The sequence below is a fragment of the Papio anubis genome, chromosome 5, assembly GCF_008728515.1.
Source record: "Papio anubis isolate 15944 chromosome 5, Panubis1.0, whole genome shotgun sequence".
NCBI lineage: Eukaryota > Metazoa > Chordata > Mammalia > Primates > Cercopithecidae > Papio > Papio anubis.
Window position 1 is genome coordinate 53,903,287 of NC_044980.1, and position 20,511 is coordinate 53,923,797.

The 20,511-nt window shown below is 36.3% G+C and overlaps 1 protein-coding gene across 15 annotated transcripts in view; it reads right to left on the reverse strand.

The window, feature by feature from the left end:
• Window positions 1–20,511, reverse strand: part of PDE4D (phosphodiesterase 4D) — a 1,533,637-nt gene that overhangs the window by 304,568 nt on the left and 1,208,558 nt on the right. The window contains exon 1 of one of the 15 annotated variants that reach the window (XM_031666726.1): window positions 1,773–4,663. The exons of the other annotated variants lie outside the window; for them this stretch is intronic. Within the exon in view, the coding sequence (XP_031522586.1) occupies window positions 1,773–1,837 (65 nt within the window). The 5' untranslated portion in view covers window positions 1,838–4,663. Of the gene's footprint in view, window positions 1–1,772; window positions 4,664–20,511 lie in introns of those variants that run through there. 15 annotated transcript variants of the gene reach the window in all.

Below are 20,511 nucleotides of genomic sequence, written 5' to 3' on the forward strand. Positions count from 1 at the left end.
CAGGTATATTATTAAGTCAGATGTAAGATTAATAACTGGAGAGGTTTCTATAGCGTGTAGTTAAATCTAAGAATCATTCATATGTATACAGAGATTTATTTTTTACACAAAAATCATTCTGTCCCCAACTCTATGGAGGATATTTAAAGTTAAATGGAACAATATACACATTCACAAATCTATATACTTAAAAATGCATTTTAAATTGTGACCTGACTTATGAAAATATCTCGTACAATTTAAAACAAAAAATAGAATAATTGTGGATAAAAATAGACTATGATAATCTCACAGGGGTAAAGGGTGTCAATGTTACTCATCTCCTGAAATGAACAAATTATTTCCAATTGAAACCTGAATTTGAAAATATGTCTCCTGGCAGTTTAGATAAAAAGAGAAATAGTTTGGTTAAACACTATTTGTTAAGTAATATTATCTTTGCACAGAGGAAGGTATAAATTATAAATGAGTAAAATTCATGTATATTATAAATTCTGATTACTCATGTTGGTGACTTATATTAGCTATGGTAATTCATAAAAAGATTTTAAAGATTTTCCAGTATTTATTGTTTGAGGATAAAAAAGAACTCTCCAAATGTATTTGTAGATGCAAACTTTTCTTTAAATAAACTCAAGGAATAATTTATTGCATGTGTTATTTTGTAAGAAACGGCAAGTGACGTAAGAGACAAAATCTTCATCTATAATTTATTAAAACTCACAGAAATACTGCGGATGGGGCAATTCTTGCTTCTGGTCGACTGTAAAACACTACAATAACAGCAGAGGCTAACCCATCCACAAAAACACAAGCTCAATTCCTGACGCAAATAATTCGACTATTTACATGTGTGTTTGCCTGCTCACATGATAATGCATATTTTGCTGGCCTGTTTTCCTATTCTCAACCACTTCACTTCAACCATTGCTTTTACTTCTCCAGTCTGAAGTATGATTATTTCCATTTCCAAGAGGTGAGCTTAGTTATTTATGATCAATCACTAGGAAAAACAAAATAAGACTAACCCCTAAAATAGCCATAAAAGTATTTTGTAAATATCTATTGTAGAAAAGAAGTTACTTTGTCGGAAAAATACTCCTTAAGGACCATGCCATATGCTTATGAGCATATATCAAATCAGCATTGGGGAAATAATAGAATAAACATTAGAATACAATGAAACTGACATTTTTTTCATCAGGGTAAAGGCATTAAAATGACCAAAAATATAATTACTAGGAATCATTTCCAATAAAACATAAGAGATGATTGAATGATAAGTAACTTGATATACATTTAGCCACATAAATTCAAGTTTGTTTCATGTATATGATTAAATATAAATAATATTATTAATTTCTAACACATCTGTGCTAAAAGTGAGAGTATTGCTTCTAAAGACAAGGGCAAAGCCTGTCAACCAACAGCCTGCTTGCAGCAAGCAAAGAAGATAAGAAAACAAGCAACTGAATCAGACACTGAAAAATGACAAGTTTTCATTTTCAAAACTCCCAACATATTTGCAAGTTTCTTTCCTCTTTTAAACATTATCATCAGATAAATTGTTACAGTTCACGGGGAGTTAAAAAAAAAAAAAGTCAGCACCCGTTTGGTTAAAGCACATGAGTTTGGGAACAAAATAAAGAATAAAAGAGTCGCCAATACTGCCTTCTTTCACAAAGCCTCAACATCACACAACTTACTAAATACTCAGAGTACATCAATCTTAAAAGAGAAAAGGGGAGAAGTATGAGAGAAAAGCACGTTACCAAACTGCCTCTGCAGTCCTTAGCGAACTTGTAGATCGGGATCTTGGCTTCATAATAATGCTCATTTTGAAAAAAAATAAAAAGGAAAATAAGTCTTCAACTATTCTTATTAATACATTCTAACTGTCTTTCTGCAAAGAAGATTTTAAATATATTCCATTTCCCAGGGAGGCTGCTTGAAGAAATCCAATTTTCCCGGAGTCCACCTCCTGTCCTCGGTCCAGCTCTTGGGCAAGGTTCTAACACGCAGGAGTGCTTTCTTCCTTCATACTGAATTTACTCCAGTACAAGGCTGTTAGGAAGTGACAGTTTCTTTTGTGTCTTGCAATGCCAAGGGAGGAACTGAATTCTGAATTGATTCTTCATCTGGGTCACAAGGGAAACCAGCATAGTGAAAGAGTCACTTGATCTCTTTCTTGCAATTCCATAATAACAGATTTAAAGGTTTCTAACACTGGAAGCGCGCAGGTAGAGAGAAAGGAAAAGAAAATGACCGGGAGGTACTGCAACACGGGAGAGCTGTCAAGGAAGTTCCATTTCAGGGCAAGCACAGGAAAACACTCCTCTCCGTGGAGCGAAGAAGTCAGCCAAGGATCAAAGCTCTCCACACTTTGGCTGGGTGGGCTGATTTACCTGGGCAAGTAATTTCTGTGTGTCCCAGCTTAGAATCCAGGCTTTGTGAATGAGAACTATCATTCAATCTCACCAGGCAGAAACTATTCCTCAAGGGCTGTATGACGTCTGTAAGAAGGCAGTTCAAAACACCGCAGGGCAGTGAGCAAGGAAAAAAAAAAAAAAAAAAAAAAAAAAAGAAAAGCCCAGCGCCCAGCCTAGCCTCGTCAATTGCTGAGACTTACAAAGCAAAGGGGCGGATCAGCTCCAGAGACCAGCACTGTAAACCGGCCAAGCAGACAAGAGACCTCACAAAACTTATAAAACCATTTCCTTCTCTGGGAAATGAGATGTCTGTGTTATTCTGGGTAACATTCTGTGAGCACCTTTATAAGGAACACACCCCTTGCCATTAAGTTGTTTATTTACTGTAATAAACAAATGAATTTTATAAAAGGCATTCTTTCAAAAAAGTACTTCACTAAAGTACTAAAACTAAAATTTCTTTTTAGAAGCAAAGTTGAGAGAACTTGATGACTTAGCAGCTGTTCATTTTGAGCGGATGTAATGAAATGTCATGCTTTGGAGTTGGTTGTAGAGATGTAAATTACCTCTGAAAAATTCAGCAGAGTGTAACAGGCACCCTTGGATCAGAATGTACTGGAATTTTAAACTGAAAAATCGAATGTATTATTCCTGGACAAGTGGCTGCATGTATTAAGGCTGTTCACTTGCACAATGTTTTCTAAACCTTTAAAAAAAAAATGCAAATTTCATTCATCTCTACACATAAAGACTCTGGGTTTGCTAATCCTTAACAGCTCTTCAGTAAGGAATGAAGCTTTATGTCTTGTCAATATCTCTTATTATTTTGAAGGCCAAAACCTTTCCCACTTCCTAAATATAAAATATTTTGTATTACAGTAGCTATAATCTAAGCTGATTCCAATTGCTCCTAACAGAAGGAATGGTTCACCACCCTGCCTATCTCTCTGAACATCTCTACACAGAGGATATATACTTCTCTGGGTGTGCCAACTTCAGTTATTTTGGATGTGAATTACCAAGTGAAAATAATGTAAGCATTCTGATTGCTTAAATGGCATTAGTACGTTGGTTCTCTAGTCTGACGTGAACTTGGTGTTTATTTAGCATTTGCAGACAGGATGTTGGAGTGCAGTTGTGACCCACCCAAACAACTTGGAAAATGTAGTAAGGCATCCGCCAGAGGCTCTGGCTGCTTCTTACAACAAACCCTTCATCTGCTCCCCTGGTCACCCTTCAAGGTGCATTTGTGACTTAGTCTTCTTTGAATGACTCTCAGGCCTCTTATGGTAAATGCCAATAAATTGCTTTCCACATAGTTATCCCCTTAAGCTTTTCAGTTTCCTTATGACTGCCAGGGGACATTCACACTTTCTTAGCACTGTCCCATGTCTAGTATATTGCTGGCATTTTAAAGCAGGTTAATTAATCACGTATTTTTTTAGAAACTTAAATGGTCTGTGAGACTAATAATTTTTAGGGGAGAGGGGACTTAGAGGAAGAAGTTTAATTTTTTTCTCATTGGAATTTAAATGTGGGAAAAGAAAGAACAAAAGCAAATCAAGTAAAATTAAGCAACTACTATTCATTTGAAACACTGTTCTCTCCATGTAAGGTCTACCAAATAGCTTCCAGTTGCCATTTCAGAAAGAAAATGACAATGATCAGAGAATGTAATGTCTGAATGTTGAGTTTTCAACTGTCCAGAAATAATTAGCCTGTGTTCTACTGTCCCCCAGATCCATGTCCTAGTGAGATTATTTAGCCTGATGCCACTCCCTTCTCTGTCACACACACACGAGTTCAACGCAGCCCCATGTGCTATTCCTTGTTTACTTGCCCAACATTCTATATCTTCCAGGAATCTTTCTCTGAAACCCTAACACACTTATTGGGCATCTACTAGATACTGTATAATAGTCGCATAATGACTAATAAATCACCCCTCTCCCCCTACAAAAACAAACTAAAGTGGGGAATCTGACAACGTATGGAACTAACCAGAATATTCAAAGCTTTTGGATTGTTACATCAAGGTTGCCATTACAGAGAAAGAAAAATGCACTATGTTGTAAGACCACTGAGATTTAAATTTAAATTTTGTTTCTACTCCTAATATTTAAGGCAATGACAGAATAAAAAAAAACCAAATAGTATGTATTCGATGTTACAGTTTTCTCCACTTGTTTTATTATTATTATTATACTTTAAGTTCTAGGGTACATGTGCATAACATTTACATCAGGTATAACTCCCAGTGCAATCCCTCCCCCTTCCCCCCTCCCCATGATAGGCCCCGGTGTGTGATGTTCCCCTTCCCGAGTCCAAGTGATCTCATTGTTCAGTTCCCACCTATGAGTGAGAGCATGCGGTGTTTGGTTTTCTGTTCTTGTGATAGTTTGCTAAGAATGATGGTTTCCAGCTGCATCCATGTCCCTACAAAGGACACAAACTCATCCTTTTTTATGGCTGCATAGTATTCCATGGTGTATATGTGCCACATTTTCTTAATCCAGTCTGTCACTGATGGACATTTGGGTTGATTCCAAGTCTTTGCTATTGTGAACAGTGCCGCAATAAACATACGTGTGCGTGTGTCTTTATAGCAGCATGATTTATAATCCTTTGGGTATATACCCAGTAATGGGATGGCTGGGTCATATGGTACATCTAGTTCTAGATCTTTGAGGAATCGCCATACTGTTTTCCATAATGGTTGAACTAGTTTACAATCCCACCAACAGTGTAAAAGTGTTCCTATTTCTCCACATCCTCTCCAGCACCTGTTGTTTCCTGACTTTTTAATGATCGCCATTCCAACTGGTGTGAGATGGTATCTCATTGTGGTTTTGATTTGCATTTCTCTGCTGGCCAGTGATGATGAGCATTTTTTCATGTGTCTGTTGGCTGTATGAATGTCTTCTTTTGAGAAATGTCTGTTCATATAGATTTCTCCACTTGTAAGGCCGTTTTTCACATGAACTTTTCTGAAAGAATGTTTTGTAATCTAAGCATCTTGTAGTTTTCCCTCTGAAAAGCTTCCCAAAATGGAAAAGATATGGCATTTCCCTCCAAATTCCTGTTAGCATGCAAGCATATGATGGCATGCAGGCTGATGAGGAGACCTGAATATGGTGAGACTGGATTTAGGAACGATGTGGCCCATGCTTTTGATCCAGAAGCTGCGATTATACTGAATTGTATAATGTATAGACCTTTTACTTTCTGGTTGTTACCACATTTCAATAGACTGTACCACAGATGTATACATCCATTGGGTCATCCATCTGTAGATGTTTTGTTGAATCAAATGACTATGTCATTTGATGTTTCTGAAACTTCAGTCGTAACACCACCTTCATAATTCTTTCCATATTAGCATTCCATCTATACCATGATTTGATATTTTTCTTAATTGGCTCACTTAAAAAAAAAAACAAACAAAACCTAAACTGAATATAAAAAGTAACTTTACATTGATTCTGTAAATAGGTTTAATATACTGGTATAATTTGCCCCCAAAATATAAGTGTATATTAATAGGAAAAAAAAGAGTCCAAAATAATGCCTAAAGTCTATCTCATACCACTAATGGTGCCCCTGATACGACTTGGCAACACTTACATGGAAAGCGTCAATTGCATACAGGTAGATTGTGTGCACCTAAAATGTGATCTCCCTTTCTCTTATCATTCAATGGTGAGCATGACTTGTGAGACATGACATTTATCCATGAATTAAACATTAAACATTAACTGAAGCCAATTGAATGAGGTGTTACAGAGTAATTTTACTATACAACCCAGGTTTTCTCAAGTATTAATACTTTCAAATACTCTGCCTACTGTCAAATCTTCTGTTCTCTAAATTCCTATTTTCAGATTACAATAGATACTCTATACTTTCCAATCTATCATGAGCATATTTCTTACAGCCATATCATATACCAACTAAATATTCAGGCCTCTCAAATATGCTGAAATTCAGTACTCCAGAGAAGTCAAACTAACTTTTTAGAAAAAAAGATCAGGGGAGTGCAGTTTTTATAGTTTCCTGCTATTCTCTATTGTACTCGAATGCTAATGAGAACGAAATACTTTGAACTCCTGTAGCAGTTCCTCATTATTGAGAAATATTGTGTTATTTTCCTTATCTGGAGGGGAATTTTGAGGCAATTCCTAGAGGTTTCTTTTATTTTATTACACTTACTAGGAATACAATTGGATTCAAGGACTTTTGTACTGGCACGAACCTTGCTTGGAGCTACATTCCTTAATTCCCAGAGGAGAAGTCCAGAGTATTATATTTTGAGGGCTTTCCTATCTCCAGATTTCCTACCTCTTTCATAAACTGTCAGGTTAGGATAATAATAAATCCCTACTATTTATTAATTACCTACGTGCTAAGTAGACAATACTTTCTTACTTATACATCACAACATCCCTCCAAAGTAGATGTGATAATAATAATTTCATACATAAAGAAAGCCAATAATTTGTTCAAAATTTTTGGATCCAGGTATATTTCATTCCAAAGCTTGCTCTTCATGATGTGTGTGTGTGTTTAAGACAGAAAGAAAAGAGGAAGAGAGATTAAAAAATGCTACCAAGTTTTTGGAAGTTTTTAAAATTCACCCATCCTCTTTAGTTGAACAGTGGCAATGAATTAATATAATAAAAATGGTGCATGTACATTACTAGTATAATGATAAACATATTTAACAGACAGAAAATTTTAGATCTTTAAGATATGCAGGATTAAACAATCTAACTTCACTGTCCTTGTTTCTAATTTTTAGGCACTAACTTTTAGGTATCATAAACGCTGTGATGAGGGCATATATGACAACATCATGAGTTTGTTAACCATAAAGTATGATAAGGTCTTTGACCATCTCACAACATGAGTAATGGTAGTTTCCTGTTACCTATGCAACAGATGACATTTTGATTGCTGTATTAGGTAATACTGGTTAACAAATGATCGTTTTAAAAGGTAACAGTACGTGAAATCTCTGGTAATGTATAAATTTCAATATTTGTCAACAAATTACATTGGCTATTAAAAGGTACAGAATACTAGTTTTTAAAACTAGAATAAACATTTCTGCATGGAGTCAGTAATGCTGACATAAAATGAATTTTGTAATTGACTTTCAGAATTTTGCGCTAATTCAATACTGGATTTCAGAAGAAAACTTAAACTATCTAATTTAAAATTTTCTAAGTGCTGCTGTATTTCCTTTGCATTCTGCCTCTTCTCTTGTGCCTCTTTCACGTTTCTTGTTCTTCTTTATTCTAAACTTAAATGCATCTCAGCAAATTTAACCTTATTTTGAATTAAATATTTAAATTTTATTAAAGAAATACATGTAAATAATATAATCAAAGAGTGATGAGTGTAGTATTCTCAAACTCCAGCACTGATTCCTGGTTCCAATTCATACGCAAGAATGAAACCATAGAAAGGTGACAGTAAGCTCTAAGTGCATGGGTGAGGCTTGTGCACTGGGATTTTTACTGCAGCATCATCAAGTCCCCAGTGGGCACTTTCTTTGCCTCTTCCAAATGTTACTATTTGTAAGAGTTTTTTGTTTGTTTGTTTGTTTGTTTTGTTTTTTTTCCTCTGGGGTATCTCTATTTTTCTAGAGAAGGATATAAACACGCTTGCTAGCGTTCTGGTATGGGTAGGAGAAGGACGCTGAAGGTCTTACTGACACATTGCAGACATTCATTTATTTGTCCTAAATAGAATTAAACATACAGCTATCCTTCCTCTACTCTCTGCCTAGTATCCCAAAGTCTCTGTCTTCCATGGAGAGGGATGCAAAGTATGTTGACTACACTGAGAAAGAGTGAGGGCGTATGGAGAAGTGTATATAATATACATGTTCATACACCTGCTATTTTTAGAACTCTTCCATCTTCCAAAGTATGTTTTGGGGGAGTGGGGCAGCTCCGTTTGCTTCACTTTAGTATGGTTCTCTTATTTGGTTAAGTCATTGACCTTTTCTCCATCTACTTCTATCTTTATGCATCGTGGCTTAGAGTTACAGACATCTCCCAGTTTCCTCAAAAATGAAATGTACCTTTCTGGTTTTTGTACTAATTATTGGTTTGAGTGATTTTTTAAAGAAAAAAATGGCATAGGAAGATTGTTTCTCCACAGTTTTAAAGCTAGAAATCTGTAAGTTTTAGTTTAAAACAATTTTTTATATTTATCTAAGCATATGCATTTACAAATTTTATTCAACAAATGACTATATGTAAACTCTCTCTAAGTATAGGTAAACATTAAGTATTTTTTATTTATGGTAAAATACACATCACATAAAATTGACATTTTAACCCTTTGTAAGTGTACTGTTCAGTGGTACAATGTACATTCCCCCTGTTGCACAATGATTATCTCCATCCATCTCCAGAAGTGTTTCATCCTTCCAAATTGAAAACCCTGTACTCATTAAATAGTAACTTCCTATTCTCCTCTTCTCCCAGCCCCTGACAAGCACCATTTAGCTTTCTGTCCATGTGAATTTGACTACTCTACATATCTCATATAACGGAATCATAAAGATTAAGTTGTAAAGGTAGATTCAGAATTGCATAGCTAGTTATGGTCCAGGTGTCTCATTATTAAAGAAAAAACAATCATGGAAGCAGAAGGTTTGAAGACAACAATTCACACCTTGACAAATCAATGTACTTGTCTTATCCATCATCAATTCTTTACAAAGTATTCACTTGACTTTCATAGACAAAGTCAAGAGCAAAAACATCTTTGCCTTTACCAACATCTGGTGTGTGTTTTTAAAAATTATTCTTCTAACTATTTTTTTCTGTTTAAATATATACAAATGCTATCAGTGCTTATTCAGTTTGGTCACATTATAACTTTAGTTCTTATTTCAAATTTATAGTAGCTTCCTATATGTCATCAAGTAGTTCCTAACTCTATATACCAATCTCAAGAGATAAAGCAAAATTTTAAAATTAACTTACTTTAATAAAAATAATTCTTAAAAGATTTTTGAAAGAGAGAAAAAAACTGGAAAGACCACATTGCCAAATGAAGCCCTAGTTTCTAACAGCGAGATAAATTGAGGTTTTTATTAAAATAAGATTTGAGGCTGGGCGCAGTGGCTCACACCTATAATCCCAGCACTTTGGGAGGCCAAGACAGGTGGATCACCTAAGGTCAGGAGTTTGAGAACAGCCTGGCAAATATGGTGAAACCCCGTCTGTACTAAAAAAAAAAAAAAATACAAAAATTAGCTGGACGTGGTGGTGGGCACCTGTAATCCCAGCTACTTGGGAGGCTGAGGCAGGAGAATTGCTTCAGCCTGGCAGGAGGAGGTTTCAGTGAGCTGAGATTGTGTCATTGGACTCCAGCCTGGGCAACAAGAGCAAAACTCCATCTCAAAAAAAAAAAAAAAAAGATGTGAAAAGCAACCTGTCAAAAACAAATGCACACAAGATGTGTTTTAATAATAATTTAGTTTCTGATATAATGGGAAATACTGAAAATTGATTTATTAGAAAGTAAACTCAGGACCATTTAATTTACATTTATTTGATAACATTTTTCTTGCATATATTAAAAATGCCAAAATAATCCAGGCAACTCAGGCAATTTCTCCTTGATCACAGATTACAAATAAGTTTTCTCTAACATGAAAGATCTGCTCTGAGAAAATGCCTACTATTTAGGAAGTGTTTGTAGGATCAAGTTAAGAAGAGGCCATTGGAGCCAGACTGCCTGGTTGCAAATCCAAATTCCACCAACCACTAGTTGTTTGATTGCAAACAAATTATTTAACCTTCCCTGGCCTCAGTTTCCTCAGTTATAAAATGAAGAGAAAAGAGAATTTTCTTGAGGACTAAAAAAGACATGTAAAACCTTAGCAAAGTATCTGGACTATGGTAAGGAATCAATAAACAATATCTGCTATTAAGTTTAAAAAGAGTAATCAATGAGCTATGGAAAAAAGCAGCTTTAAAACTTAAAAATATGTTATTGTACTAGTATTTGATTTAAAATAATTGGTTTGTGTTTTTGTCTTCCTTTCGATCCTGGCTCCTTGACTCCCTTTACACATAGCTTGTGTAGTTTTCCTGACTCCTATTTTACACATCTAAGGTTTTATTCTCTTATCTTTGGATTATCTTTCAAAGACATAAATCTTAAAATGTCAAAGCCTCTGATGAAAAACCTTCCATAGCTTCATATTCCTTACAGGATCAATTCTAGCCTTTTTTGTGTGTTAAATAAAAACTTCTACCATTTGGATTCAATCTACTATTCAGCTTAGCCCTTGATAACTAATCTTTCCCACCCTATATTTTCAGCCACACAATCTCACACACCTTGCCCCAGATCTGCTCACTTTGTTTCCCCTGCCTGGGGAAACTCTCACCTTTCTCCCACTTCCCCGCTAAGTATACTGCCTACTCTACCTTCGAGATCTAGCATAAGTAGCAGTAAAGGCCAACTAACTCCAAGACAAACTCAGAAGTTCAGTCTCCTTGGATTGATTGAGTCTGGGAATATCTCGGGTTAATTTTGTTTATTATTATTATTTTATAACACATTTGCAGGGTATGGTGGCAACACACAGTGAACATCACAGGGGCATTCAAATCCTACAGCCACTGTTCAGCTATTGATTTGGACTGTGTAAGCTTTGAAAATGCATTGTCTCTTTAGGATTCAATATCTTCTTCTACAAAATAAGGACAATATGCACACCTAGAATCCTCCCAGGGTTCCTCGGGATTAAATGAGAAAGCCTGCTGTCCAATCTGCAATCCCTTGCTCTCGATCACTTACAGATCTTTGCATACACATTTCTGGCAGGATTATATTTCGTTTCTTTTACCTCTCTTTTTGATCAAGAGTTAAATTGGGACTACGCCTCCCATCCTGCTGTTCTGCAATCTGAATTAGGTGTCTGGCCATGCAAACCTCTAGATGCTCATCCTAATTCCTTTCAATTTATCAGCACCATATGGTCATCCTGTCTTCATTTGGCTAACTATAAGCCACTAACTAGAAACTCATACCGGAAAGGATTGTTTTAACATTCTTGGTAGAGCACAAGGCATTGTGGAGGCCCAAATAGAAACTTGGGCCTCCATAATGCTGTGAGTTTCTTTGAAAACAGGGAATGAGGCTTCTTCATCTTTGTATTCAGAATACCTAGCACAATATCTGGCTCACAAGGTGTCTGCTTAACAACAGAATAAATCTTTGGTCAACAATGGTAGATAAGCCCTTTACAAATTTTCTTCCTGTGCCCTTTTGTGGCATTTGCTTCATGGCTGGAATTCGATTTCAAAAATTGAGTCTTGCCTCTGTCTTGTTTTTCATAAGCCTCCATCCCTAAAAGTTACTTTAGATGCCTTCTTTGCCAAAAAGGAGTTCCTACAATAGTGTTATAATAATAATAAAAAAAAATTCTTCCAAAGAAAAAGATACTGGTTGGGGTAAAGAAATACACTGGAAGAAGTCTTAGGCAGGCACTGAGTCAACACCAGCATCATTGATAAGAAGCGAAAAATTCTTTTCTAAATATTTAGGAAAAATGGCCTTAATCTGGAGAAACTATTATGCAACGTGATATTCAACCCAGGTAGAGTATTTGAATTCTAATAAGGACCTTTTGGAAGCTCAATTCAAAGAAATAACTTTTCCAGAAAGAGTTTCCCCACATTTTGGCAGGACAATGGGGAGGGTGTTTGTGTCATCTCATAAAATCTGCCAATCAGTCACCAATCAGTCTACGAATGAGATGGCTGTTTCTCTGGATGAAAAGGCTGCATCCTGGCCAGTCTCTAAGAACCTTTTCTGGAGCCACTACTAAGTGTTGTCCAATTTGCAATCCCTCACTCTCGATCACTTTCGGATCTTTGCATATGCATCTCTGGCAGGATTATCCTTCTTTTACCTCCCTTTTTGGTAAAGATGCATTAGCACATTCGCATTTGTATCAACCACATGAAGACTGTATATCCATGTACTGGATGAGAGGACCGAAGGGCACTAAGTGCTTTCCCTGCAAGTTCAGTGGATGAACCAGGGAAAGCCTGCTGGCTCCAGAAGTGGAAATCTGAAGATGACAGGATGAGTTCCTATTTATTGATTGCTCACCATGTGCCAGGCACTGGGTAAGATGTTCCACATGTTCTCTCATTTAACATTTAAAACAAACTCACAGGCTAGGTACTATTATTTCTTCTACCACACAGTCAATAAAACTGAGGTCTACAGGAAGTTAAGTACCATGCCCTAGGTCTTACATTGGGACTTAAACTTAGATTACCCAAATCAAGCATAACCTGGGGAAAGCATAACCTCTAGAACTAAACAAATATCATTTTAAGTAACATCTCAATAGGAAATTTTTAAAAGCTTATTTAAGCAATTATTTGATAAGAATGGTAGAATGGGTAAACTTATTACTCTGGTCATGGTTTTTTTGTGCACATGACATTGAAATCATTAAAAGTTAGCCACTGTTTTTATTCTAGGAATCACGACTTTCAAATATTTCAATTATTTAGATACCAGACTGCAAGTGTACACAAAAGTAACTCTTGAAAACACTGCCATTAAGCAATGACTCCCCATTCTGCACACTCACATTCCCTGGCAACTACTAACCTGTTTTGTAATATCTATGGACTTACCTATTCTAGATATATCATTTAAATAAAATACAATATGTGACCAAACAAGTAACTTTTGGAAAAAATGCATTTTCACTTTACTATGTTGGTTCTTTCCTTGGAATTAAGACCACTTATTTTTTATTTCAAAAATACTTTCTTTGGATGTATCATATTTGCAATTAAAATTTTCTTTTTGGATTAAGAGGGAGATGGAGCCATATGGCTAAATAGCAGCCTGTACCGCTTGCCCTCCCAAAGGAACAACAAATTGAACAACTCTCCACACAAAAAAGCACTTTCATAAGAACCTAAAATCAGCTTAGGTACCAGCTTAGCCACAGTGGGGTAAACCACCAAGGGGGCTCTCGGGGTTCCTGATTCCAGGGCTTGGCTCCTAGATGGCATTTCTGGACCTTCCCTGGGTTAGAGGTGGGCCCACTGCCCCAAAATAGACTCCTAGGCCTGGCAGCATTCACCACAAACTGATTGAAGAGCCCCTGGGTCTTGAATGAACATCAGCAGGAGCCAGACAGTACTTGTTGCAGGCCTGGGGCAGTGGTGGCCACAGGGAGAGACTCCTCTGCTTGTGGAAAGGAGAAGGAAGAGTGGGAAGGACTTTGTCTTGTGCCTTGGGTGCCAGCTCACCCACAGTAGAATAGAGTACCGGTAGATTCCTAAGATTTCTGACTCCAGGCCCTGGTTCCTGGACGTCATCTCTAGACCTGCCCAGGACTAGGAGGAACTAGTTGTCCTGAAGGGAAGGATACAAGCCTGGCTGGCTTTACCACCTGCTCATTATAGAGCCCTAGTGCCTTGAGTAAACATAGGCAGGAGCCAAGCAGTGGTTACTGCAGGCTTTGTGCAAGACTCAGTGCTGTGCTGGCTTCAGGTCTGACCCTATGCAGTCTCAGTGGTGGTGGCCACAGGGATACTTGTGTTACCCCTCCCCCAGATCCAGGAAAGAGAGAGAGAGAGAGAGAGAGACTGAATCTGTTTGTTTGGGAGAAAGTAAGAGAAGAGAAAAACGGTCTCTGCCTGGTAATCCAGAGAATGATTTTGGATATTATCCAAGGCTACTAAGGTGGTACCTTGGCAAGAGCCACAATGTTACTGGGCTTGGAGTGCTCCCTAATGCACATATTCCTGCAGTGACCAAAAACTTAGACCACAACACCTAAGTTTCTTCAAACATCTGGAAAGCCTTCCCAAGAAGGACAGGTACAAACAAGCCCAGACTGCAAGGCTACAATAAATACCTAACTCTTCAATGCCCAGACAACAACGAACATCCACAAGCATAAAGCCTATCCAGGAAAACATGACATCACCAAACGAACTAAATAAGGCATCAGTGACCAATCCTGCCAATCCTGGAGAGACAGAGATATGTGACCTTTTAGACAGAGGAAATTCAGTGGAATTCAAGATAACACACAGAAGGAATTCAGAATCCTATCAGATAAATTTAACAAAGAGATTAAAATAATTTAAAAGAATCAAGCAGAAATTCTGGAGTTAAAACATGCAACTGACATACTGAAAAATGTATCAGAGTCTCTTAATATAAGCACAATTGATCAAGCAGAAGAAAGAACTGTGGGTTTGAAGACAGCCTACTTGAAAATACACAGAGAAGACAAAAGGAAAAACAATAAAAAAGAATGAGGCACTCCTAGAAGACTTAGAAAATAGTCTCAAAAGGGCAAATCTAAGAGTTATTGGTCTTTAAAAAAGTTAGAAAGAGAGATGGGGGTAGAAAGTTTATTCAAAGGGAAAATAACAGAGACCTTCCCAAACCTAGAGAAATATAACAATATTCAACTATAAGAAGGTTATAGAACACCAAGCAGACATAACCCAAAGAAGACTAGCTCAAGGCATTTAATACTCAAACTCACAAAGGTCGAAGATAAGAAAGAATCCGAAAAGCAGCAAGAAAAAATAAAAAAAATAACATACTTTGGAGTTTAAATATGTCTGGCTGCAGACTTCTCAGTGGAAACCTTATAGGCCAGGAGACTTATTTACAGTGCTAAAGGGAAAAAACTTTTAATTCAGACTAGTATATTCTGTAAAAATATTCTCCAAACATGGAGAAATCAAGACTTTCCCAAACAAACAAAAGGTGAGGGATTTCATCAACACCAGACCTATCCTGCAAGAAATGCTACAGAATTCTCTTCAATCTGAAAGAAAAGCATATTAACGAGCAATAAAAAATCATCTAGAGGAACAAAGCTCACTAGTATTAGTAAATACACAGAAAAACACCGAATATTATAACTCTGTTATTTTAGTATGTAAATGACTCATATCTTAAATAGAAAGACTAAAAGATAAACTGATCAGAAATAATAACTACAACTATGTTTTGAAATATAGACAGTACAATAAGATACAAAGACAAGAGAAAGTTTTAAAGGGAGGGGGGACAAAGCTAAAGTGTAGAGTTTTTATTGGTTTTTCCCTTTGCTTGTTTGTTTATGCAATCAGTGTTAAGTTGTTATCAGTTTAAAATAATGAGTTATAAGATATTCTTTACAAGCCTCCTGGTAATTGCATATCAAAAAACATACATCAGGTACTCAGAAAATAAAAAGCAAAAAATTAAAACATACCACCAGAGAAAATCACCTTTACTAAAAGGAAGATAGGAAGGACAAAAACCATATGACCATTTCAACAGATGCTGAATAAGCATTTGCTAAAATTGAACATCCCTTCATGATAAAAATCCTCAAAAAATTGAGTATAAAAGGAAATACCTCAAAACAATAAAAGTCATATATAACAGACTCACAGCTGACATCATACTGAATGGGGTACAACTGAAGGCTCTTCTTCCAAGATGTGGGACAAGATAAGGATGCCCACTTTCACCACTGGTATTCCACATATTAATAATACTGGAAGTCCTTGCTAGAGCAATCAGACAAAAAAAGAAATTTGAAAGGAAGAAGGCAAATTATCCCATATGCAGAAAATATGATCTTACATTTGGAAAAACCTAAAGACTCCACCAAAACACTATTAGAACTGATAAAAAAAAAAATTCAGTGAAGTTGCAGGATACAAAATTAACATACAAAAATTAGTAGCATTTCTACATGCCAACAGTGAACAATCTGAAAAAGAAATCAAGAAAGTAATTTCATTTAAAATAGGTACAAATAAAATTAAGTACCCAGGATTAACTAAACCAAAAAAGTCTACAATGATCTCTACAATTATCTATCAACTATAAACTATTGATGAAAAACATTAAAGTGAGCACAAAAAAATGGAAAGATATTCCATGTTCATGAATTGGAAGGATCAATACTGTTAAAACGTTCATACTACCCAAAGTAATCTACAGATTCAATGTAATCCCTATAAAAACACCAATGACATTCTTCACAGAAATAGAAAAAAATCCTAAAATTTATATGAAATTACAAAAGACTCAAAATAGCCAAAGGTATCCTGAGCAAAAAGAACAAAACTGGAATACCAGTTTTGAACCCAGAAATAAACCCACACATCTACAGTGAACTCATTTTCAACAAAGGCGCCAAGTATATACATTGGGAAAAGACAGTCTCCTTAATAAATGGTGCTGGGAAAACTGGACATCCATATGCAGAAGAATGAAAGTAGACTCCTATCTTTTGCCATATACAAAAATCAAGTCAAAATGGATTAAAGACTTAAGTCTAAGACTCTGAGCTATGAAACTACTAAAAGAAAACATTGAAGAAAGTCTCTAGAACACTGGACTGGGTAACAATTTCTTAAGCAATACCCTACATGCATAGGCAACCAAAGCAAAAATGGACAAATGGGACAAATGGGATCACATCAAATTAAAAAGCTTCTGCACAGCAAAGGAACAATCAACAAAGTGAAGAGACAACCCACATAGTGGGAGGAAATATTTGCAAACTATCCATCTGACAAGGGGTTAATAACCAGAATATATAAGAAGCTCACACAACCCTATAGGAAAACACTAATAATCTGATTTAAAAATAGGCAAATTATTAAATTAAAAAAAATCTGATTTAAAAATAGACAAAACATCTGAATATGCATTTCTCAAAAGAAGACATACAAATGGTAGACAAGTATATGAAAAGGTGCTCAACATCATTGATTGTCAGAGAAATGCAAATCAAAACTATTGTGAGATATCATCTCACCCCAGCTAAAATGGCTTTTATCCAAAAGACAAACAATAACAAGTGCTGGTGAGGTTGTAAAGAAAAGGGAACCCTGGTACACTTTTGGTAGAAATGTAAATTAGTACAACCACTATGGAGAACAGTTCGAAGGCTCCTCAAAAGATTAAAAACAGAGCTACCATATGATCTAGCAATCCCACTGCAAAGTACATACCCAAAAGAAAGAAAGTCAGAATATCAAAGAGTTATCTACACTCCCATGTTTACTGCAGCACTATTAACAATAGCCAGGATTTGGAAGCAATCTAAATTTCCATCAGCAGATGAATAGATAAAGAAAATATGGTACATATATACAATGTGGTACTATTTAGCCATAAAAAAGAATGAGGTCCTGTCATCTGCAACAATAAGGATGGAAGTGGATATAATTATGTTAAGTGAAATAAGTCACTCATAGAAAGACAAACTTCACACGTTCTCACTTTTTGTTGGTGCTATAAATTAAAACAAACTAAGGAGAGCAGAAGACAGTTTCAGAGGTTAGGTAGGGTAGCGTGGAAGGAAAGATGGGATACTTAGTGGGTATTAAAAAAATGTAATTAGATAGAATCAATAAGAGCTAATATATGATAGCACAACAGGGTGACTACAGTTAACAATTTATTGTATGTTGGGTAAATTTATTGTATTGTATGTAGGGTAAAATTGGATTGTTTGTAACATAAAAAAAGGATAAATGCTTGAGGTGATGCATATCCTTTTACCATGATGTGATTATCACGCATTGTATGTTTGTATGTATTCCACAAATATATACACCTACTATGCATGTACAAAAATTAAAAAGTAACAAAGTTAAAAAAAAGTTGTTTTTTTGAATGGATAGCTTCTGTATAAGGGATAGGAAAGCAGACTTAGACACTATTTTACCTGACCTTGTATATGAATCTGTGTTTTTGGGGGGAGAAACACAGTCTGTTCATTCCAGGCATGCAGTGAACTCTAAAAAAATACCCACAAACAACATAGAACAGTGATTTTCAGAAGAAGGGATCTAGTGTGTTCCCTATGTTCTTAAAGACAGTGCTTTGTCTGATATTTTTGCAGAAAAGTTGAGTCTTAAGTATGGTGCTTGGCAGAAGTTGTTTTATGGAAAATGGAAGGCAAATAAGCAAGAAGAGATCATGCCAAAATACTCCCTGTTTTCAGGGCAGATTGTTATTCCATATGGGGAAAGAATATGAAAAAGTTCTCCCACCCAAGACCATGAAATTTAAGGCTTCATTCAGCTGACAGTCTTCAGTGAGTCAGATTCCTGCAGGATTTAAGTTACTCCCTGGCTGACTCTCAGGCATCTCTGCAGATAGTTAACCTTTTTCTTGTTACCTTATAGTAACTACAAATTCTTATTAAATTAGACTGATAAAAAGCAATAACAATCTAAAACATAAGCTATTTTTAAAGCAACAATCTTGCAAATGGGAAGTACCTTGGGTAAAGATGTTTTAATACCTTTTTAAGCCTCACTACTTAAATCTAACATATTAAAATGGACCCACTTTCCACAATGTAGATTATTTTTGCTATCAACAGTCTCCGAAGGGTCTTTATAATTTTGCTTTTGAAATTATGTGGCTACTATTAAACTCATTTAACCAATGACTGCCTTGATTTCTTTGCAATCATCCAGCACACTTGGAGATACTTGTAAAATAAAAAACTCAGCATATATGCATTTTTTTAATTTAATAAAATGTCATGAATACTCATTTGACAATTATTGAAGTTGAGATAATCTTATGCTTTGAACACTTAATTAAATGTTAGTCCTCATTTTGCAGTTTTCTTTTTGTATTCAATTACTTCATTTTCCAGTTCTCAAATGGTTTTATAGCCCCATGAAAAGCCATGGGCTGTAGCCTCTGTGAGGACTATAGTGCCTGGTAGGGACCACAGAACCCTGGAGGTGTGATCTGGAAAGAAAGGGAATTCTGGTAAGAAGTGATTCATAGGCCGGGCGCGGTGGCTCAAGCCTGTAATCCCAGCACTTTGGGAGGCCGAGACGGGCGGATCACGAGGTCAGGAGATCGAGACCATCCTGGCTAACACGGTGAAACCCCGTCTCTACTAAAAATACAAAAAACTAGCCGGGCGAGGTGGCGGGCGCCTGTAGTCCCAGCTACTCGGGAGGCTGAGGCAGGAGAATGGCATAAACCTGGGAGACAGAGCTTGCAGTGAGCTGAGATCCGGCCACTGTACTCCAGCCCGGGTGACAGAGCGAGACTCCGTCTCAAAAAAAAAAAAAAAAAAAAGAAGTGATTCATGCAAGGAGATGTATTTAGCATTTCCAGATAGTGCATTATTTCCTGTACTACCTTGATAATTATGAGTTACCTTCCCTTGCTAATGAGATGAAGTAAGTCATCAAACATTTATTGTTACAAGGGTTTTATTCATGATCCAGCTCACACTTAGTATCACAGATGATTTTTAGAAACCATAAATTGTGATTACCAGCTTTGAGGACCTAAAGTTTAGCTGCGAAGAATATGATTCTCCTTAAGGTTTTCTCTGGAATAACTGAACGCATGAGATTGCAAGGTGATAAGTCCAAGGTTTGGATATTTGAATCACCAAACTAAAGCAATAATATGGCTTTCTTAAATAATACAGTTATTTAAATGATTCTAGTTGTGTTAAACCATTCTTTTAAATACCTGGTGAGTGGATTAGGAACTAAGCTAGAGTCTGAGAAGCGTGGCATTGCTGGTGGCCCCACTGGGATGACAGTCATTACTATGATCCAACAAAATAGGAGAATCATTCATTTTTCACTCACTCCCAGGGATGAGGTTTTGAACAGGGTTAGGTTCTTATTTCAACTAGAGAAACTAGAACCATGAAAAGAAATTTCGGCCCTAAGGAAAACAGACACATCAGAGTTTAAAATTCTTTTTCCCATTCTGCTCTATTGCTCAGCAGATGTGGTCAGTATATTTTTTCTTTGAAATGGACTTTGTTTTTGAAGATTATGCAGAATGTATTGTTTGGAAAAAAACACAGAATATTCAGACAGAGGCCAAATAACCAAATGCATTTTTTCTCCATTGTGTTCTTACTTAGATGGGAACTATAATAATAACAAGGCCTCAGTAAAGCAGAGGAGTTCTTGCCCTTCTGTAAGTGGGCGGGGTACATGTGCAGGTAGGTAGGCCATTAGGTCAAACTTCAATGTCTGAGCTACTC